The sequence below is a fragment of the Panthera tigris genome, chromosome D1, assembly GCF_018350195.1.
Source record: "Panthera tigris isolate Pti1 chromosome D1, P.tigris_Pti1_mat1.1, whole genome shotgun sequence".
Lineage (NCBI taxonomy): Eukaryota > Metazoa > Chordata > Mammalia > Carnivora > Felidae > Panthera > Panthera tigris.
Window position 1 is genome coordinate 63,456,880 of NC_056669.1, and position 24,085 is coordinate 63,480,964.

The window sequence follows — 24,085 nt, forward strand, 5'->3', positions numbered from 1 at the left end:
CACTGGCCCCAGACACCTCTAAGGTCTCCAGACTCCTCGATCCGTATGCCTATCTGACATTGCTTCTTGGATGTCACAAAGTATCTCAAACTCAACTCAGCCAAAACTGAACTCATGATCTTCCACGACACTTTTTACTTGGTTGCAAAACAGAATGAATGAATGAGTGAATCAATAAAATCAGTGACAATCATGTTATATACAAATTGGTATCCTTTCGAAATTCTGTCACATTTTTTGGTTCCACTCAAGTGGGGTGGGGGGGGCACGGAAAAGGTGAGGAAGATTTTGGACACTTTTCCGGGATGGGATGGGATGGGATGGGGGAAGCAAAGAATGTTTGAGATGCCGTTCTCCCTGCGCCTTACCCTCGCCTCCACCCTACCGGAAGCCCGCATCCATTCGTTCGTGGCCCTGGGGTTGGACGAAAGTCTACGGAGGGGGCGGGGCTGAGGAAGGGGGAGGGACTGGGAGAAGCCCCCAGTCTACTCTGCAGACTGAGGCCGCAGGGGCCGCTGGGGGCTCCTCCCAGGGCCTGTGCGCGTGCGTGCGCCCGAGGCTCGCCTTGGCCTTTAGGAGACCCAGAGGGGCGGCGGCGTTGGTGTTTAATAGGCGGGTGTGGTCACGGCTTCTTAGTTCCGGCGTGATTACCCACGCCGCCTCTTTCCGCCTGCGAGGCCAGAGACCTCCGTGGCTCCTGTCGGAACTGGCGCCTGGGTGTGAGTGAACAGAGTGCCGGCTGGGAGCTGTGCCCGCAGGTATCGCCGTGGTCAGCGGGCGACGAGGACGCGGGTGCGCGGAATTGGGAATCCCGCTGGAGGGCGTCGGCTTGTGCGCAGTTAAGAGGATTCCGGCGCCGCGCCCCGCAGTCTCTGCGGGACCACCTGGAGGGGTCACCAGTGGCGGGGAAGGCGCGGGCTGCGGAAGGAAATCGGTGCGTGGGAGAGCAGTCCTGAGCAGCGTTTAGTGCAGCCCTCACTTCCACTCTGTAACGGGGGCAATCTGCAGGCACTTGACCTGGGGAAAGTATCTTCATTAGTGGGTTCGGGAATGACTGGTATTGATTCCTCGTGGAAATACCAAGTGTGACTGGATCCATCAGCTGGAAAAGAAAATAGGGAAACCTTCATTGCCACTTGGCTTCTTTCCCAGTCATTCCTTGTTACTCCTCCAAACAGTTAAACTTCAAGGCGTCTTTCAAATTCCAGACGCTTCATTTGCAAACTGCTTTCTGCTCCTCTACCTGCGCTAATCTCCAAGGCTGTTTTCAACTCAAGCTTCTGCTCTACCTATTAGGTTTAAAACAACCCTCTTCACCGACAGATGCTACCTTGCCCACATAATTGGCCCCTGTTCCATTTTTCCTCAATGCTATAAAATCCTGTGTCACCTGCTTGTTTAACGCCCCAGATTCCTGTCACCTGCGCCTTATTGAACCCTCCCTTCCAGTGGTAGTGGCTCACAGTTAACGCTTCATTCTGACTGCCACCATCGTCCTGAAAGACGTCTGTTAGTACTAGAGCTTAAACTTCAGTTCTTGACTTTGTTTATTCCCGTGTTCATCGCTTACAGACCACTTAAGCTTCTCGCAGTCACAGTCGTACCTTGGACGTTCTGTCACCCAAACTGTTCCCTTTTTGAAATCTTAAATGCAAGCATGTCGTCCTGAACATCTCTGTCCTTCTAGCTCTATAATTATTGATACCGAGTAATTTATTAATTTATATACTTAACCTATAAATTCCCAGTATATTTTGTTGCTTTTTCTCACTTTGAGTTGAATGTTTATCTCATTATTATTTAATTACATATGTAAGTCTTTGACATTGCCTAACAGTGGAGCTTGAACCGTGCTCTATAGATTTTGATGTCCATTGTTTTTGTCTTTTGAGGTGTATTTTAGAAACAAAGTTTAAATTTCGAATTAGTTGAGAATGTTTTTTGTGTCAAATTGTAGTTTTCATTCTGATGATAAATGTAGTCTGTTCACTGGTAGATACTTTTTATTTATTGAGTTTTTTTGTAGCCTCATACATAGTAGCTTTTGTAAACATTTTCATAAGTGCTTGAATAGAAACTACATTACATCACACTAAGCACATTTTTCATATCTACTATATTATTACTTAATTTTAGTTTGTTAAGGATTAAGGATTTAGTTTACCTGTTAAGGATATAGCTTATTTGCTAAGGATTTATTTGTTGTGTCCTTGTTGATTTCATCTTTTGTTTTCTGAGGATTTTGCCATAAACATATTCCAGTTACATTATTTGGTACATTTAATAAGTCGTATTTCATTATAAGTTATACCTTCATTTAAAGTTTCCTTTTTGTCTACTTTAATATACTTGTGCTTTTTTTTTTAAGTTTTTAATTATTTTGAGAGAGAGTGAGAGGACACACACGGGAGTGCTCCATGGAGGGGCAGAGAGGGAGAGAGACAGAAAATCCCAAGCAGGCCCCACACCATGGGTGTGGTCCCCGATGCAGGGCTTGAACTCACGAACTGTGAGATCATGATCTGAGCTGGAACCGAGTCAGAGGCTTAACCAACTGAGCCATCCAGGTGCCCTGTGGGCTTTTTAATTCATTTTATCCCTGTGTATTGTTTACATTTGCTTGTTAGGTTTTTAATCCCTTTATTTGTAACTTTGCAGTTCTTTTGTTTTCCATGTCTCTTGAGTGTTTATATAGTGAAAATTTTTACCCAGTACATTTACCATTATAGTGGATATCCTTGTTATTCTTTCCACCTTTAATTTTTTAATTTTTGTGCTTCCTTGGTGTTTCGTTTTATTTTTTAACATTTTGCCTGTGAACTGCTCACCTCCCTCACCTCCAACCCTCACCCCTGCTTTCTCCCTTTATGTTAATTAAAAAAGTATCTGGGCATATAGTTTAGTCTTTTGCTGGGACTCCGTGATACCTCTTAAGCACTTTGAAACTTTCTTTTTGTTTTTTAATGAACCTGTGCTTTCCTTAAGCTTTAGAGAAGGTTTGTGTTGGGTCTCAAATATTCTTCCTTCAGTTGATCCACGTTGCCCTGTGTCTGGCAGACATGTAAGGGGTACTAAGGAGCATATAAATGGTGTCAGTACATCTCTACCAGATGGAGAGTGGAGGGGGTTCTGGGTGGCTCAGTCAGTTAAGCGTTCGACTTCGGCTCAGGTCACGATCTCAGTTTGTGAGTTCAAGCCCCACATCGGGCTCTGCTGACAGCTCAAAGCCTGGAGCCTGCTTTGTATTCTGTGTCTCATTCTCTCTCTGCCCCTCCCCCACTTGTGCTCTGTCTCTCAAAAATAAATAAAAATGTAAAAAAAAATTTTTTACAAGATGGGGAGTGGAGAGAAACATAGTTTTAAGAAACAATGTAGAAAAGGCCACAACTTAGAATGTACTATGAGGTAACCACAGTGGAGGTGGAAACTGCCTATTTGTTTCATAAGCAGTTCCAACAGAGTGTGGGAGTGAGAATCAAATAGAACATAGGAATCAAGTGTAACATCTATTTCAGTCATCTCCCTAACTTCCCATTTCCCTTCCCACTTATATAAAGAGGCAGTTCAGCTTCAGTGCCTTCCTCCCACAAAAAGTTCTTTCCTAAATAAATTGAATAAACCATCTGAGGAGAACCAAGGCTTTTAATGTGGGTGTTGACTTTTCTAAGTAAAACCTTACTTAACTGAATTTGAGAATATAGTACAGAGAGTTCCCATACACCCCATACCCATTTACCCTATTAGTAACAAATTAATATGGTACATTTGTTACAGTCAGTGAAATATATATATTAACTGAAGTCCATACTTTATTCATACTTCTTTAATTTTTACCTAATGTCCTTCTTCTGATCAGGATCCCATCTGGGATGCCACAGTACATTTAATTATCATATCTCCTGAGGCTCCTCTTGGCTGGGATAGTTTCTGAGACTTGTTTTAAATGACCTTTACAGATTTGAGGAGTACTGGTCAGGTATTTTATAGGAAGACCATCTATTAGAATTTGTCTGTTAGAATCCTTCTCATGATTAGACTGGTGTTATGGGTTTAGAGAAGGAAAATCAGAGACAAAGTGCTATTTCTACCATACCATCTCAAAGGTACATACTGTCAACATGACCTGTCATTATTGGTGCTAACTTTGATCACTTGTTGAGGTATATATTTTAGGTTTCTCCATTATAAATTTACTCTTTTTCCTTTTTCCTGTATATACTTTTTTGTGAGAAATTCACTATGCAGAGTCCAAACTCCAGGGATAGAGAGTTCTGTACCTCCTAGAGGGCTGAATAGCTACACAAATTATTTGGACTCTTCTGTATGGGAGATTTGTCTATTCTACCCCATTTATTTATTGAGTCAGTCATCTGTATTAATATAGCCTATGGGCATTAATTTTATAGTTAGATTGTTTATTACTAATATTGTTCCAGCTTTGGCCATTGGGAGCTCTTTCGCTTGGCTCCGGTGTGCTTTTGATGTGCCCCAGTAAATGTGTTTTTGTTTTTGAGCTTTTGTTTAGTTTTTAGTACTTCAAGATGCTCCACCTCTTCTTGTATTTTTTTTTCTCCAGTTTTAAAATCAGCCATTTTTCCGTGGAGCCCTGGTTCCTTTTATTGAAGTATGGTATTAGAAACTGAGACCTGGGAGCTAAGTGTTATTTTTGGTCCTGGGATGTCCTTGCTTCTAGGCCAACTCAGCTGACAGAGCTAGGAAATATATGCATGCATGCTAATCCCTGTATATACAAATATCTATAAATATTTCTGTATGTAACCACCTTTATAGTAAGCTACACAGAAGTTCATATTGATATCTCCAACTCTAATTCATTACCACTTGAGCCATTCTAGCTTCTTTCCTTTGATTATCTGAAAACTCCTACTCAAACATTAAGAAAGCTGCTTCTCACAATCTGCAGTGCATGTACTTATTGTTCAATTCCGATATACATGCATAATGTATCAGAATTGTTAATGTATATCTCCACAGGAAAGAACTTTATCAACTAGAGTACAGTGCTATTGTATATTTTCTTTTGCCTTCAGTCTTACAGATTCCACTCATTTCCATACTTGTTTTTTTTTTCTTCAGAAAGTCAGTACGTATTCTAAAATGTTTTCTTGCCTTGACTTTTTTGAGCATTGTGCATTTTTCCTTCTGCACTCTCTTTTCATAGGCCTCTCTATACTGTTCTTTTGCTCCATATACTAATCTTTATTTGAATGTTGAATAATCTTTCAGGTAGACATTGCCAATAGATGAGGTCAGGAAATACTTTTGTGAACTAACTTTTGGCCAGTCTGTAAGATCTGCTAACAAGCAGATGTACACACGTATATATGAAAATCTACTGAGTGTTGTGTTTTGTTTTGTTTTTTAAGTGGTTATTATATGGTTGCAATAAGACACATGGAGGGGCGCCTGCGTGGCTCAGTCGGTTGAGTGTGCAACTTCAGCTCAGGTCATGATCTTGTGGTTCATGAGTTCAAGCCCCACATTGGGCTGGCAGCTGGCTGCTGTCAGCATGGAGTCCGCTTTGGATCCTCTGTCGTCTCTCTGCTCCTCCTGGGGTTGCGTGTGTGCGCGCACTCTCTTTCTCTAAATATTTTTTTAAAAAACACAATGGAAAGTATTGAAAATTGATATTTTGCCCATTGCTTCAGGCTTTTTTAAATTTAACCTTTGGCCCCTTATACCCATTTCTCCCACCTACCACCCTTCTCCTCTGGCAACTACCAATTTTGTTTTTTGTTGTTGTTTTTAAGGTTACACACATAAGAGACATCATACGGTATTTTGTCTGACTTTATTTCACTTAGCATATTGCCCTCAAGGCACATCCATTTGTTTCAAATGGTAAGATTTTAATTCTTTTTATGGCTGAATAATATTCCTATATGTATATACACACACATGCACATGCATGCACACAATTTCATTATCCATTGATCTGTTGATGGACACTTAGGTTATTTTCATGTCTTGGCTATTGTAAACAGTACTGCAATGAATATGAGGGTGCATATATCTTTCCCAGTTAGTGTTTTCATTTTTATTGGATAAATATCCAGAAATGGAATTGCTGGATCATACAATAGTTCTATTTTAATTTTTTAAGGAATGTCCATACTGTTTTCCACAGTGGATTCACCGATTGACACTGCCACCAACAATGTACAAGGGTTTCCTTTTCTTCACATCCTCACTAACACTTGGTATGTCTTCTCTTTTTGGAAATAATCCTTCAAAATGTGTGGGGTGATACTTCAGTGTGCTTTTGATTTGCATTTACCTGATGATTAATGCTGCTGAGCATTTTTCATGTATCTGCTGGCCATCTGTATGTCTTCTTTGGAAAAATGTTCAAATGTCTTCTCTGGAAAAATATTCAAATCTTCTGCCTATTTTCAAGTCTAATTTTCTTTTGTTATAAAGTTGTATGAATTCCTGATATACTTTGGATATTAATCTCTTACCAGATAAATGATTTGCAATGTCTGCAAATCAGTCAATGTGATACATCACATTGAGAAAATGAATGATAAAAATCATATGATCATTTCAATGGATGCAGAAAAAGCATTTGACAAAATTCAACATCCATTTATGATAAAAACTCTCAACAAAATGGGTGTCTAGTGTTTATTATCTTCCAAGAAGTGGATGAGAGTTCTTTTAATCACTGTAATTCAGTCAGATAGATATTATTATATCCATGTTACAATTGAGAAAATTCAGGTTTTAGTTAACTAATTTGCTTAATTTCATACATGTAGTTACTAGTACAGCTGCTATTTAACCTCCTGTCAGTATGACTCCAAAGTATGTACTCTTTGTCACTATATATTTTCTATAGCAGGGATTTCTTTACCTTGGAATTAGTGACCTTTTAGGCTGAATAGTTCTTTGTTATTGAGCACCATCTTACTCATTGTAGGATGTTTAGCAGGATCCCTGGGTTTCTCTGACCCGATGCCAGTAAGAGCTCCCAGTTGTGATAACCAAAACTGTCTCCAGAATTGTCAGATTTCCCCTGGTACCAAATTGCCCCTGAAAACCACTGGCTTAGAGGTATATAGTAAAAAATGAACTCTGACATGGAGGAGGGCACTTGTTGGGATGAGCACTGGGTGTTGTATGGAAACCAATTTGACAATAAATTATATTAAAAAAAAAAAATGAACCCTGAAAGTTCAATTGCTTTCAGACTGGGAGAATTGTAAATCAGGTAGAAAGCTGTATCTGAACTTCCCTGAATGTGATGATTCTCCTAATGGGGGAAGTTCTTTGGGGAACCCTGAGTGCTGTGCTCAGAGTTGTTAAAAAAGACTCTGGCTCTTGTGGGAAGGCTTTAAGTCAATGTGCTTTCTGCACAACCTATGTAGATCTCTTGACTTGAGCTATACTCTGTGAGGACTCCCACTGAAGAACAATGCCAGTTACTCGGCTAGCAAGCTGTGTTTTCTGTCCAGAGACCTTCTGAACAACTAGTGCCAAATATGGCCCATGGTAGTCATGTGAGTCTAAATGCTTAGCTGAGCCTATTACTTCCCTGGTGGACATTGCAGACTGGCCGATAATGAGTCCTAACAAATGAAAACTTCTAATCATTTTAGTCTGGGAATGCACTCTTTTTTTAATTGAAGTAAAATTGGCCTACAATGTTGTATTAGTTTCAGGTAGATAACATATTGATTCCACAGTTCCATATAGTACTTAAAATGCTCACTACAATAAGTGTAGACACTGTTTGTCACCATACATTATTATAATATTATTGCCTATATTCCCTGTGCTGTACTTTTCATCTCCGTGACTTATTTATTTCAAAATGGAAGTTTGTACTTCCTAATCCCCTTTATTTTGCTGATCCCCACCCCCCCCCCACCACCCACCTCCACTCTGGCAACCACCAGTTCTCTATATTTAAGAGTCTGTTTGATTTGTTTATTTGTTCATTTGTTTTGGTTTTTAGATTCCACATATAAGTGAAGTCATGAGGAATTCATTTTTGTTTGACTTATTTCACTTAGCATAATACCCTCTAGATCCATCCATATTGTTGCAAATAGCAAAATCACCTCCTTTTATGGCTAAGTAATATTCCTTTTATATATATGTGTATGTGTATATACATATATATACACATACACACATATGTACACACACACACTACATCTTCTTTATCCATTCATCTGTGGATGGACACTTGGGTTGCTTCCATATCTTGGCTATTGTAAATAATTCGGTAAACATACGGTGCATATATCTTTTCAAATTAGTGTTTTCATTTTCTTTGGCTAAATACCCAGTAGTGAAATTACTGGATCATATGGTATTTCTATTTTTAATTTTTTGAGGAAACTTCTTACTGTTTTCCACAGTGATTGCACCAATTGACATTCCCACCAACAATGCGTAAGGTTCCCTTTTCTCTACATTCATACCAACACTTGTTATTTCTTGTTTTTTTGATATTAGCCATTTTCTGACAGGTGTGAAATGATACCCCCTTGTGGTTTTAATTTGCATTTCCTGATGAGCATCTTTTCATGTACCTGTTGGCCATCTGTGTATCTTTTCTGGGAAAATGTCTGTTTAGGTTCTCTGCCTATTTTTTAATTGAATTATTTGTGTGTTTGTGTGTATATGTGTATGTTGAATTGTATAATTTCTTTATATATTTTGGATATTAACCTTTTATCAGTGATGTCATTTTCAAATATGTTCTCTCATTCAGTAGGTTGCTTTTTTATTTTGTTGATGGTTTCCTTTACTGTACAAAAGCTTTTTTATTTTGTTATAGTCCCAGTAGCTTATTTTTGTTTTTGTTTCTCTTGCCTAAGGAGACATATTCATAAATACATTGCTAAGGCTGATGTCCAAAAGATTAACTACCTATGTTTCTTTTGGGAGTTTTATGGCTTCAGGTCTCATATTTAGATCTTTAATCCATGTTGAGTTTATTTTTTTATATGATGTAAGAAAGTTGTCCAGTTTCATTCTTTTGCATGTAGCTGTCCAGTTTTCCAACACCATTTATTGAAAAGACTATCCTTTCCCCATTGTGTATTCTTGCCTGCTTTCTCATAGATGAGTTGAACATAGAGGTGTAGATTTGTTCCTTGGCTCTCTATGCATTGATCTGTGTGTCTGTTTTTTGTATCATTGGAATGTACTTTTTGATTTACCCCCAACAATGAATGACTCCTATTTATTCTCCTTTTTTTAAATTAATTAATTTTTTTTTGAAAGATTGAGAGAGAGCAGGAGTGGGGGAGGGGCAGAGAGAAGGAGACACAGAATCTGAAGTAGGCTCCGGGCTTTGACCTGTCAGCACGGAGCCTGATGTGGGGCTCGAACCCACAAACCATGAGATCATGACCTGAGCCGAAGTCGGACTCTTAACCAACTGAGCCACCCAGGCACTGCTATTCTCTTATTTTTTTAAATAATTGTTTCTTAAGTTCTAGTGGTGTGTTCTGTTCTACTCATTGTATATAACCTTACTGATATTTATTGAGAATTTAGAAAGAGATTTTTTAGGCTTTTCTAGTATAAAGCCTTAATAACCTAAATATCCTTCTGAATATTTGTTTTGCTTAATTTTAAAGCAAAAATGTGTTGTCACCTGATACGGGAGAAACCTAATTGCAATTAAATTGTGAGGTTTTTTTTTTTTTTTTAAAGGACTATTTCATTTATCACTTTTTGTGTGATGTCTGTGTTTATTTTCTTTTTGGTGGGTGATTGGGAAGGGACAGCATATTTTCTCGTTATAAGAAAGAAACAAGAATGGAAGTATAATCCATAATATTTATCTTATTGGACAATTTTAAGAATATTACTTGTATTTTATCTTTTGGCAATATGCTAAAACATGTTCGTTAAATATAGGTCATATTGGTATCTTTTTTTCATTTCCTCAGGTACCAGAATGTTGGCTTTGTATCTGAAGCTCCTGGAACTTTTCTCTTATTGAGATAGAACTTGATTCAAATCACATTGCATATATATAGTACACATGTGCTTCACCCAAGAATTATTAGAATCCTCTAGTAAAACAAATTGGAACTATAGTGGGAGTTCTGTCTGGGAAGATGCAGCCTCTGAACAAGTTGATGGCTATCTCAAAACCTCAAAGCCTGACTCTACATGAACAAAGTGAGGCCCTGAAAGCACATGTGTCTTGGCAGCAGGAATCCATCCCAGTCATGGAAACATGTGACTCTGAGGCCTCTCGTCAAAAGTTCAGACATTTCCGGTATTTGGATGTGTCTGGGCCTCATGAAGCCCTGTGCCAACTCTGGAAGCTCTGTCTTCAGTGGCTGAAACCAGAAATTCATACAAAGCAACAGATCCTAGAGCTGTTGGTGCTGGAACAATTTCTGACAATTCTCCCTGAAGACATTAGGACTTGGGTGAATTTACAACATCCAAAGAACAGCAAGGAAGTGGTGACCCTCATAGAGGATGTGATTGGAATGCTTAAAGATGAAGGTAAGAATGTAAAGAGTTGGTGGTAGAATAGTTGACCCTTATTTGGAATCTCAAAAAAAAAAAAAAAAAGGAAAATTAGCTCATAGATAAAGAGAACAGATTGGTGGTTGCCAGAGGTGGGGTATGGGCCAAGTGGGTGGAGGGTCACAAGGTATAAAATATAACTCCCAAGTACAAAATAAATAAGTCATGGGGATATAATGTACAGCATAGTGACTATAGTTGATAATACTGTATTGCATATTTGGAAGTTGTTAAGAGATTAGATCTTAAGAGTTCTCATTATAAGAAAAAAAATTTATATATGGTGACTGATGTTAACCTGACTTCTTATGATCATTTTGCAATATATATAATTGAATCATGATGTTGTATACCTGAAGCTAATACAGTTGACCCTTGAACAACATGGGTTTGAACTGTGTGGGTCCAATTATACATGAATTTTTTTTTTAATAAATACAGACAGTATTGTAAATGTATTTTTTCTTATGATTTTTTGAACATTTTTTTCTCTAGCTTACTTTATTATAAGAATACAGAATGTAATACATTCATAAAATATGCATTACAGTGCTGATTGTTATGGCTGTGTCAGTGGTAAGCTGTTAGTAGTTAAAATTTGGGAGAATTAAAAGTTATACACAGATTTCCAACTGCTCAGGAGGTTGGTGCCCTGTGTTGTTCAAGGGTCAACTGTATGACATTATGTGTCAATTATACCTCAATTAAAAAGAAAAAAAAAAATTAACCTTAAAAAGAAAAGTAATGGAGTCTTTCCATTTGAAAAGAAATTCCTTTTTTCTGAAGCTAGAGGGTATCAAGGGCCAGATCATGAAGGACTTTATCAGGAGGCATGGATTTTATTCTGTAGGAAATAGAAAGCTTTCTAGCCTGCTTACCTGGCTTTTAGAGAATGAGATCTCACAGATTGGGTAGGGAAATTGATTTGATTTGCCTTTTAAAATATTTTGATATCCAGGCGCCTGGGTGGCTCAGTTGTTTAAGCATCCAGCTCTTGATTTCGGCTCAGGTTATGATCTCACTGTTTGTGGGATCAAGCTCGGCGTCAGGCTTCACATATGAGAGTATGGAGCCTGCTTGGAATTTCCTCTCTCTCTCTCTCTCTCAAAATAAATAAACTTAAAAATTTTGATATCAGTATTGAGGGAGTGGTTGGCAGACTATGGCCCAAAGGCCAATATTTTTGGAGGTAGTTTTTTTGGAACACAGCCACGCCCACTTATTTACATTTTGGCCACAGTTGTTTTCATACTATGACCAGTGTTGATTAGGTATAGCAGAGAAACTATTGCCTGCAAAACCCAAAATATTTACTATCTGGCTCTTTAAACAAGATGTTGATAAACTTTTTCTGTAAAGGACATGAGGGCTCTGAAAACTGGAAAATCTGTTAAGATAGATGAAGTGTTAAAGAATGAGGGAGCATTGAGGGGCACATGGGTGGCTCAGTTGGTTAAGCGTCCGATTTCGGCTCAGGTCATGACCTCATGGTTCGTGAGTTCGAGCCCCTCATCAGGCTCTGTGCTGACAGCTCGGGGCCTGGATCCTGCTTCAGATTCTGTGTCTCCCTCGCTCTCTGCCCCTCCCTCACTCACGCTCTTTCTCTCTCAAAAATAAATAAACATTAAAAAAAAAAAAAGAAAAGAATGAGGGAGCATTGGGAAAACAGAGGAGTTTGAACCTAAAGGAATTATGGGCTGAATATAAGGGGTGAATGAGATAAGATTTGATGTAAATGTCCATGTCCGTGCTCAGCCTTACATGAATGGAGCATAAGTAGCAGATTTTATGGGAGGGGATTTATACAGTAATTATGTGGCATGTTGAATTTGAGGTCTCTATGGGCCATACACAATGAATAAACTAATACATAGTTAACAGTGTGGCTTTGGTGTTCAGAAAGAGAAGATTTGGAAACTTACAGGTATGAATTGAAGTAGGAGAAATACATTTCCTTGGGGAACATCAATATTTAAGAGTTACCATAGATCTAACTACCCATTACAGGAAATACAAAGGAGAGGGGAACATTTTAAATTATACCATGGGAATGCCATTAGTAAAATCTAAACTCTGAGAAACTACAAGGCAATCTAGTTTCTAGAACAAAATAATTTTAAGGGAGAAGTAGGGGTATGGAAGAGGGATTTAGAAATTAAAAGAAATGTAAAAGATGTATAACCAGTCATATGAATGTGTGGACCTTATAAGTCATGAGGTAATTGATTAGATATTTGATAAAGAATCATTGAGTGGGGACAGTGATGATATCATTATTGTTGGTATCCAGTAGTCCTTATTTGAAAAAGAAATAACGGATTAAACAGAAGAAGAAAAGCCAGGTAAGCAGGCTAGAAAACAGTAATCTAGGACATCGGAGAACCAGGAAATATTAGTATCTTGAGCTAAGAAAGGAGAAATCTTCAGGAAGTGAGTGTTAATAATGGTGCAGCAAAAAAGTCCTATTAAGATGAGTTTTGAGGGGCGCCTGGGTGGCTCAGTCAGTTGAGCGTCTGACTTCGGCTCAGATCATGATCTCACAGCTCGTGAGTTTGAGCCCCACGTCAGGCTCTGTGCTGACAGCTCAGAGCCTGGAGCCTACTTCATATTCTGGGTCTCTCTCCTTCTCTGCCCCTCTGCCACTCATGCTGTATCTCTCTGTCCCTCAAAAATAAAAATAAACATTAAAAAAAAATTTTTAAGTGAGTGTTGAAAGTAATTTACTGAAATTGTTGATTATGAAGTTATTGTTAAGCTTTAGAACAGTTTCAGAGAAGGAGTTGAGGTGGTACTTATTTGTAGTTAGTTTTATTAGTTTTCTACTACTGCCATAACAAATGACCACAAACTTAGTGACTTAAAACAATGCGAATGTATTATCCTACAGGTCTATAGATGAGTAGTCTAATAACATGGGTCTCCCTGGGCTAAAATCAAGGCATTGGTAGGACTGCATTCCTTTCTGGGCCTCATGATTTTCTACCCCCATCTTGAAAGCTGTCAGTGGAGAGTCATGTCCCTTTTTTTATTTTTATTTTTTTTAAATATTTATTTTTGAGACAGAGTGTGCATAAGCAAAGGAGGGTCAGAGAGAAAGGGAGGCAGAGAATCCAAAGCAGGCTTCACACTGTCAGCACAAAGCCCAACACAGGGCTCAAACGCACGAACCGCAAAACCATGACCCGGGCTGAAGTCAGACACTCAACAGACGGAGCCACTCAGGCTCCCCTGAGCCATGTCCTTTCCAACTGCCTTCTCTTACCCTCCATTCTGTTGTCACAGTACATGCACTTGCTTAATTATGCATGTTTGCACTCTCTCTCATTTTCACTGACCATAGCTGGGAAACCTTCTCTTCTCTGTTTTTTAGGATTGATGTGATTAGATTATGATCACCCAAATAATCCAGGATGATTCCTCATCTCAGGGTCCTTAACTTTGATCATATCTGCTGAGTCCCTTTTGCCAGTGTATTCAAGGATTAGGGATATAGGTATCTCTGGTGTCTGTTATTCTCCCTATCACATGCCCCCCCCCACCCCCACCAAAAAAAAAAAAAAAAAGAATGGATGGATGAAGTATGAATGTCAAAATGACTATAGGCAATTCTTTCTTTTTAAATCTTTTTTAATGTTCATTTATTTTTGAGAGAGAGAGAGAGACAGAGCATGAGTGTGGAAGGGGCAGAGAGAGATAGAGACACAGAATCCAAAGCAGGCTCAAGGATTTCAGCACAGAGTCCAACTTAGGGCTTGAACTCACAAACCACAAGATCGTGACCTGAGCCGGTCAATTGCTCAACCAACTGAGCCACCCAGGTGCCCCTAGAAAATTCTTGAAGTTTAATTGAGAGGGAAAGGAGAGGTTGCTGGGTAATAGAGGACTGAGAAAGGTTTTTAGTTTCTGTCTTGGCTCTCTGAAGAACCCACCCAATTGCCCTTATTTTATTGCCCTTATTTTATCTGACTCAGAACTGTCCCGGGGCTGAGGTGGCCACCTAGGGGTCATTTGTCAAAGCATTTAATGGGAAAGCTGGGGTATGAGATGCTTTGGGGAATAAAGGATTTGAAAAGTTTCTGTGTATCCCTAGAGATTTAGAAGGCTGGGCACATGTTCAGAAACACCTGATATGGCCTTAACTCTCACCTCTGACTGGCCTTCAGGCTTTGCATAAGCAGGAACTAAAGGTGAAGGTAAAGTTGAAAAAAATTATCTGGCTAAGTGGTGAAGGCATGCCTCAACACATGCAGCACATCTGCAAAGACTAGGAAATGGGTTTTTGTTTGGTTTGGTTTGGTTCCAGGTATTTAAGGAAATCTATGTGGAATCACTAGCTGACCACTAAGCTAAGGGAACAGACTTAAGTGGGCACACACAACAAAGAATATAGACTTTACAAATCAGTTCAAAAAAGTAATTAAGTGAGCAAGAACTGCAACAATCAGGCCCCCAAATATATGAAGCAAAAACTGACAGGAAGGGAGAAAGAGATCAAGAATACTAGTTGGAGACTTTAGCACCCCACTTTCATGAGTGGATAGAACAACTAGAAAAAAGATAAAAAAGGAAATAGAAGACTTGAACAATGCTATAAACTAAAGTAGCACTCTACCCAATAGTGGCAGTATGTACATTCTTCTCAAGTCCACATGGAACATTCTCCAAGATAGAACACGTTAGGCCAAAACAAGTCACAATTAATAGAAACATTTAAATCCTACAAAGTATCTTTTCTGACCACAGTAGGATGGAATTAGAAATCAATAACAGAAGGATATCTGGAAAATTCACAAGTATGTAGAAATTAAAATAAGAAAGATTAAAAAGAGATAAATGAACTAGAGAACAGAAAAACAATAGAACCAATGAAACCATAAGTGGGTCATTTGAAAAGAATAGCAAAATTGACAAAGGCTTAGCTACACAAGAAAAGTATGAAGAATGAGATAACTAAAATCAGGAATAAAAGTAGGCACATCTCTACTGACCTTGCATAAATCAAAAGGATTATAAGAGAATACTATGAACAATTATATACCAAAAAATTAATTTAGATTAAGTAGAAAAATTCCAAAAACACACAAACTGCTAAAACTGATTCAAGAAGAAATAGAAAATCTGAACTCCTCTTTAACAACAGAAAAGATAGAATCAGTAATCAAAAAAATTTCAACAAAGAAAACGCAAGGACTAGATGGCTTCACTGGTGAATTCTATCAAAAATTTAAGGAATTAACACCAATCTTTCTCACGCTTAAAAAAAATTTTTTTTTTAATGTTTGTTTATTTTTGAGACAGAGACTGAGTGCAAGTGGGGGCGGGGCAGAGAGAGAGAGACAGAGAGAGAGAGAGAGAGAGAGAGAGAGGGAATCTGAAGCAGGCTCCAGGCTCTGACCTGTCAGCACAGAACCCGTTTCTCACACTTTTTAAAAAAATAGGGGAGGAAGGAATACTTCCTACCTTATTCTATGATGAGTTTAACTTGATGCCAAAGACAGACAAAGCTATCACAAAACTAGCAAAGCAAACCCAGCATCATATTAAGAAGATTATACACCATGACCAAGTGGTATTTATCCCAGGAATATAGGATAGTTCAACATGTGAAAATCAACACTATACACCATACAGAATTAAGGGGAAGCAATTGCACGATTAAGTATTTATCCAAAGGATATAAAAATGCTGATTCGAAGGTGCACATGCAGCCCAATGTTTATAGCAGCACAATCAGCAATAGACAAATGGAAAGAGCCCAAATGTCCATGGTCTGATGAATGGCTAAAGAAGAGGTGGTATATGTATTGTGTGTATATATTTATATACATATATATTTATACATTACTTCTATAAATACATACATACACACACACACCTATATACACAATACAGTATTACTCGGCTATCAAAAAGAATGAAATCTTGCCATTTGCAACGATGTGAATGGAAATAAGAGTGTATTGTGCTAAGTGAAATAAGTCAGAGAAAGACAAATACCATATAATGTCACTCATGTGGAATTTAAGAAACAAAACAGATGAACATAAGGGAAGGGAAGGAAAACAAGGTAAAAACAGAGGGAGGCAAACCATAAGAGATCTTAACTATAGAGAACAAACTGAGAGCTGCTGGAGGGGCAGTGGGTGGAGGGATGGGCTAAATGGGTGATGGGCATTAAGGAGGGCACTTGTGATGAGCACTGGGTGTTATATGTAACTGATGAATCTTTAAATTCTGAAACAAAAAAAACACAATAGAATTAAGAGGAAAACTCACTAGATCATCTCGACACAGAAAAAGCATTTGACAAAATCCAATGCCTTTTCATGATAAAAGTATTCAACAGACTCGGAATAGAAGGGAATTCCTTCTACCTGATAAAGGACATCTGTGGAAAACTACAGCAAACATCACACTTAATGGTTAAAGACTTAAAGCTTTGCCCTGGGATAAGGAACAAGACAAGGATGCCCACCCTTGCCAGTTCTTTTCAACATTATACTGGAGGTACTAGCCAGTGCAACTAAACCAGAAAAAGGAATAAAAGGCATCCTAATTGGAAAAGAAGTAAAACTATCTTTACTGTCAGTTGATCTGTTCTTATGCAGTTGACCCTTGAACAGCACAGGTTTGAACTGCACGAGTCTACTTATATGTGACTTTTTTTTTTTTTTTAAGATTTTATAGCTAACGCCATAAGGCATTTATTTACAACTGTCCACACTAGTCTCCACAGGTCAAATGGAAGACAAATAGTTCAGAGGTCACACCTACTATCCTCCAAGTACCCAGAGATGTCTTCAGAGCCTGTCAGCAGCCCTTGGGATCCCCAGGACTGGATTACCTGTCAAATTTTTTCATTAAAAAATAATTTTAGGGGTGCCTGGGTGGCTCAGTCAGTTAAGCATCTGGTTTTTGATTTTGGCTCAGGTCATGATCTCACAGTTTGTGAAATTAAGCCCTGCATTAGGCTCCACGCTGACAGTACAGATCCTGCTTGGGATTCTCTTTCTCCCTTGCTTTCTGCCCCTCCCTGCTCATTTTCTATCTCTCTTAAAAAAGTAAATAAACTTTAAAAAATAAATTACATTTAAAAAATAAAAAATAGGGGCACCTGGGTGGCTCAGTTGGTTGAGCATCTGACTTTGGCTCAGGTCAGGATCTTGCGGTTCATGGGTTCGTGCCCCATGTCGGGCTTTGCGCTGACAGCATAGAGCCTGCTTTGAATTCTACAGTCTCCCTCTCTCTCTGCCCCCCCCCCCCCAACTAGCACTCAATCTCAAAACAAACGTTAAAAATTTTTTTTTAAATAAAAAAATAAAAAATATAACATCTGAGCTCTTACCTTTAGAGATTCTGATTGCTTATAGTGCCTGATGTCATTATTTTTCCAAAGTTTTAAAGATGATTTTTATGAATAGCATGTTAAAACTACTAATGTAAATCAATAAATGTTTCTCCGGGGGAAATCTGTCTCCATAATGTTTTCCTTCATCTTCCTCAGAGACACCCTGCAAGGAGTCTGTCCCGCTCCAGAAGGGGAGCATCAAGGAGAAAATGGAAGCTGACTCACTGACTAGCAATTCCCAGGTGAATTAGAATTCTGCTCTCTACTGAAATGACCTGCATTTTCTTTTTGGTTTTTGAACTTTTGCCAAACATAGGTCCATCTAAGGATATAAGACTATTACTCCTTCCATAGGACATTGCATCTATTTTATTTCCGTTGGTGATACACTCTTCGGAAAATATTGAATCTTTGTATTTTTCTGTGCATGTGTTCCCTCAGGATTGTAGATGATAATTTAAACCAGAGAAATAGAGCCTACCTAGAGAATGTTTAGAATTGAAAGTGAAAGGAGCCAAGGGCAGAATGCTGAGTAATGTCATTTAATAGGCAGGAGCAGAAGAAACCTCAGACGATGGTGAAATGAAAGAACCAGAGTGGTAGAGAAAAACCAAGAAGATATGATGTCAGGGAAAGCCAAGGATGAGAAAATTTCAAGGATAAATCCTTTAAAATTTCAGGAAAATTCAGCTTGAGTAGTGCCCGTTCACTTACCATCACGGAGGTACCAGGCATGGGAATAGAAACCAGGTTGCGGAGGGTTGAGGAAAAAAGGTGAGGAAGTAGGCAAAACTAACCTAGATAATTTACTCACAAGGTCCTCTGATATCTTAGAGACATCTGGCTTTGAGGTAGAGGAAGGGAAAAGATTTGTGTATCTCATTGTGATTAAATGTGCCCGTCATGACAAGGTTGAGAATGCTGAAGAGGGAAATGCAGCAATTGATGGTGTGAAGGCCCTTGTAACAAATATTGACACAGTGTCTAACATGCCACTTGTCCAAGGGCTGGTTATGTGATGGTAAACGAAAGGAGATCCCTGCCTTTGCAGAAATGACAGTAGAGGTAGACAGGCAAACACAAGCAAATAAGATAATTGCAGATAGTAGTAATTACAAAGAAAAGAAAGAAGCATAATGCAGTAGACACTGACTAGGAGGGTGGCTACTTTGGGTAATCAGGAAAGGGCTGGGCTGGGAGACCTGAATGGTAAGGAGTTAGCAGGCTATATTTCTCGAGAGGAAATGCCCTAACTTTTCTGCTAGCAGAGCCTCCGTCTTCATTACAATTCCTGTCAATCTATCTGAAACTCTTTCTTTCTCTTCTGAATTCCTTTTATGTCAAGTATTTTTACTCTTTAGTAATTTTTTGTTCCATAGTTATTCCAACTGTCTTTTTCTCCTCAACCAAAATGAAAGTTAATTTCAGGTTAAAACTGCTCTTGATTTTCCTTTTGCAAGTACCAAGTTGATAGGCCTCTAATATAACCTGTTTGTCAAAACTTAGAACCCCAAACATTTTCATCAATTTCTTACATATTCTAGGCACCTACGCTATTCTTTCCAAATTCATTTCTTCTCTAGTAATATTTTTGGGGCTGACCTTTGATTAAAAAGAAACTTAATATTTTAGGAACCAATATCATTCAAAGATGTGATTGTGGAATTCAGCAAGGAAGAGTGGGGACAACTGGACCCTGCTGTAAAGAACCTGTACAGGGACGTGATGCTGGAGAACTATAGGAACCTGAATTCATTGCATCAAGGTGACTTCTATGTGTTTACCTATGCTGCCCATCAGTAGTTTCTTTATCTGCTGCTAAAAAGCTATAGGACTACTACAGTAGGTAGGGACACTTGGGTTTGGGTTCAGGTTTCCTAATGTCCTATGGGCACAATAGCAGATTTTCCTGCTGTATCTGAGGGAGAGTCTTTTCTAATATAGAGCTAGAAATACACAAGTCTGTGGTGACTCCTGGCCTTATCTTTCAGCAGCTCTTAGACTACTACATAGGGATGGAATTCTCTTCCCTATAAAAATGTCTGAAGTGTCATGTTTGTTTGTTTGTTTGTTTGTTGTTGTTTTTTCATGTTCCCCATGAAAAGAACATGTATTTTCCAAACCAGTTGAGCTCTCTGAGTTGGAAAGTAAGGACAGAAGATGGATAATAGAGCAAGAAATCCCAAGCACATCTTTTTTTGGTGAGAACCAGGCAGATATGAGGCATTTGTAAGAATCTTCTGTTTGTTAAACACACAGTGAGGTTAACAGCCTTTGAGTTAAGAGTTGGGGAGGTGATGATAAAACCGCAGAAGCTTTGAAGGAAAAAAGTCATCATTGCTTTTCATTCACAGATTCGATTTCATAAGTGGGTAATTGGAGGAATGTTGCAGGTGAGGAACGCAGACACTTAACTTAAAGCTCTGTAGCCTGGAGCAACCCATCTGCCAGTTTCCTCATCTGTAACACTGAGTTAATAACAGTATTTATCTCCACGTTCCTGTGAAGACTACATGAGTTGATATGTGTGGCACACTTAGAGCAGTTCCTGGAGCATGGGAAGTGCTAACAAACATTAGACAACCTAACATTAAGTAGTATTCTTTCAAAGAAAACAAAAAGCTCTGCTTTATGCAAGAGTGACTTTAGTAATCTTCCAGTTTTCCTTCTTTTACTATAGAACTTCTTGTGCCCTAACTTTCTACCTTCATCATAATCTCTTTATTCTTATTAACATTTTATTTGTGGGAGATTATCAATTATTGTGTGCTTATGATAAATTTTAGTATATATAGAAAAGTATGAAGAATAGAACTCACCCATGACCTCATTACCCCGAGCTATGCAATATTAACATTTTTTTTTTTTTATTTATTAGGCTTTTTTCTTGCAATGATGTGTCTCTGTGGCTTATGAAGATTTCTTTTTTTCCAAAATGGGATCATCAGGAATATGTTGTTTTCTATTCTGTTCTTCTCACCTAATATGATACCAAGGGCAATTACGTGTTATCACTAGTCTGTGGAAATGGGGCTTCACATGTAATGGTCCATCACATACAAGTATCATAATATATTTAACCATTCCCCCCAGCCATTGGACATTCAGGTTGTTGCCCAGTTTTCAGGCGTGTCTGATAAGTTCCATAGGATATGCCTTATTAGAAGAGAAACTTCAGCATCAAAGGACATGAATATATTTAAAGGTCTTGTTACTTTGTGCCATATTGTCTAGAGAAAGGTTATACCAATCATACTCACTAATTATCTATTAGCACCCTAGCACGCTATTGTTTACCTGAAATCTTTATTAATTTGATACGCAGATTACTCAATTTCATCCTTTCTAAGGTAAATTCCCTTGCCCATCCCCCCTGCCATTTTCCTTTGGACTCCATTTCTCCCTGTCTTCTTTCACTTATATTTTCACCATTTCTGCCTCCCATTAGCTAGTCCTCCTATTAGCTTTTTTTTAAATTTATTTTTATGTTTGTTTTTTTTAATTTAAAAAATTTTTATTTTAGAGAGCACACAGGAGTTGGGGAGAGAAAGAATCTCAGGCAGGCTCCATGCTCAGCACAGGGGCAACGTGGATATCTTGGGATATCTCAAGACCTTGGGATTATGACCTGAGGTGAAATCAAGAGTCACATGCTCACTGACTGAGCCACCCAGGCACTCCTCTCCATTTAGCTTTTTAACATTTTTAGGTCATTACTGATTTAAAAAAATTGTTCTTTCAACCTCTCTATCACTCACCTCTTTATAGCCAAACTTCTCAAGATATTTTATACTTTTCTCATTTCCTCACCTTTTAGTCCTCGGTCCATTTCACTTGTCTCTTATTCCAAATATCCATCTGAAACAGTTCTTACTGAGGTCATAGATGACTTTCTTGTAGCTAAATCCAGTGGATATGTTTTCGTTCCTTGTTTCACTGACTTCTCCAAAGCAAGTGACAGTATTATCTGCTCTTCTTTCTTAAAACACTCGTAGGTTCTTGGAATACTTCTGATATTCCTCCTCTCTTTCTGATTATTCTCTCTCTGCCTGTTGCAGACTAATCTTTCTCTAGCTCTCTAATAAATTCCAGCGTTTCTCAAGATTTGGTCTCATTTTGTCTTGTTTTCTTACTCTGTATTTTCTTCCTGAGGTTATCACATCCACAACTGCACCTTCACTTACCACACATGTATAGGTGACTTACAAATTTGTATCCCCAGCCCAGGCTTCTTTTCTGAAGGACATGACATTTCTCTTGGCTGTCGTAAAGATAACTTCAGTTCCATAAAACCAAAATCATAACTTTTCCTTTCCAGTCTTTTTCTATTCCCTGAGTAAACAGCACTGCCATTCATCCTGTTACACAAGTATAGAGTATTATCCTTGACACAACTTCTCCTTCCTTCACCTGTCTAGTACTTGGGTGTGTGTGTGTGTGTGTGTGTGTGTGTGTGTGTGTGTGTGTGTGTGTGTATATCTTTCTAAATGTCCCTTGAATGTCTCCACTTCTCTCCATACGTAGTGCCACTACTGTAGTCCATGTAGTCCATCATCATCTCTCATCTCATTCTCCTGTTCTTTGCCTAGTTGACTCCTAGTCTTCTCTCAGATCTCAGATAGTTTCACATTTTCTACTAGTTAGTTTTTTCTGTTATATACTCCCATAGCACCATAATCTTCTCTTTTTATCATTTGTCACAATTATATTTTACTTGGATCTGTATAGGTCATTGTCTCCCACATTAGGCTTTATGTTCCTCGAGGGTAGGGACCATGTCCCTTTTTGCCCTACCTTTATATCTCAAGCTTTTGCACATATATAGGACAAAAGGGGAAAAAAATGGATAGATAGATGTGTATTGGATTATGAAAAAGCTGAAAATTATTTTATTTGTTTTGGTCACTTGTGATTCAGCAAATGGTTTTATGTCCATTATCTATTAAGAATTTAGAGGTTTTTAATAATATATAATAAAATTTATGTAAATTCTCACTATTGATCATAGTTACGACAAATGAGATCTTGCAGGTTTTTTATTATTTTATTTATGGTGTCTGCCATACATATTTTTAAAATTTATGTTATCACATATCTTTCCCCCAGTGCTTTATATCTGTTAGTTTTATGCATAAGAATTTTTCCATCCCCAAATTAGAAACACATTTCCTGATTTTATTCTGACTTCATCTATTTCATCATTTAAATATAATACTTCAGTCAATCTGGAATTTGCCTCTGTAAATGTCATTTATTTTCCAAAACCGTTAATGGATTATAGTGATTTAAAGGTGGCTACGGAATCTTTGTCGCTCTCTTCATCAAGACGTAGACTTTGGACACATGAAACTAATGTAACATTGTGTGTCACCTATACTTCAATTAAACCCAAAAAAAAAAAAAATGCCAACTGTTTCTCTTCCCTTTGAATCTCAGCTGGCACTGAGCTATTTAATCAATCAAATGCTCCAGAAGTGACATTGCCAGTTATGGGTCTAGCCTGTAATAGGACTCCACTTCTTTCTCTTGGAAGTTAGCAGCCACTGCTTCAACCTGTTGAATGTTGACCTGAAATATGTAACTAATGAACAAAAAGACCAAAAAACGAGAAATTTAACTAGTAGAAAAGAGGGAAAAAAGGCTATTATTTGTAAATGGTAACTTTCTACCTAGAAATCCAAGAAACTCATTGTCAAAACTACTATATCTGTTAAGAGTTTTATAAGGTGGCTAGATGTAAAATAAAAATATTGGTAATTTTCCTATGTGCTAGAACTAAGTGATTTGAAAATAACAAAATACATGAAAGTTATTTTAAAAATGGGAATAATAGAGTTATATGAAAAATGAGTTATAGAAATATGAGGCGAACATCACAAACTTGCTTAGAGAAATACATTTAGGAATTTTGCCATTCAGTAAATGCTACTGGAACAGTTAACTGTTTCAGTTACTTATTGTTTCTAAAAACTTACCTCCAAACTTACTGACTTTAAACAGCAATCATTTTATTAATTCTCACAGTTTTGTGAGTTGACTTAGGAGTTCTCAGGATCTATACGATATTGGCTGAAGATACAGTGTTCTGCTGGGATGGAATGATCAAAATGGCTCATCACATGGCTGGAAGTTGAGGCTGGTTGTCACAGAGAACTTAGCTGGCCCCATGGACCAGAGTACCTCCATGTGGCCTCTTCTTGAGGCATG

General features: G+C 38.2%; 1 protein-coding gene across 5 annotated transcripts in view; it reads left to right on the forward strand.

Annotated features, from left to right (window-relative positions):
* The window catches only part of ZNF215 (zinc finger protein 215), a 32,264-nt gene that overhangs the window by 2,766 nt on the left and 5,413 nt on the right, over window positions 1-24,085 (forward strand). For 2 of the 5 annotated variants that reach the window (XM_042958863.1, XM_042958864.1), the window contains exons 2-4: window positions 9,936-10,506; window positions 18,035-18,120; window positions 19,511-19,643. In XM_042958863.1, the coding sequence (XP_042814797.1) occupies window positions 10,107-10,506; window positions 18,035-18,120; window positions 19,511-19,643 (619 nt within the window). In that variant the 5' untranslated portion in view covers window positions 9,936-10,106. Of the gene's footprint in view, window positions 1-674; window positions 759-6,154; window positions 6,222-9,935; window positions 10,507-18,034; window positions 18,121-19,510; window positions 19,644-19,983; window positions 20,080-24,085 lie in introns of those variants that run through there. The other 3 variants (XM_042958866.1, XM_007083169.3, XM_042958865.1) reach the window with 3 other exon arrangements.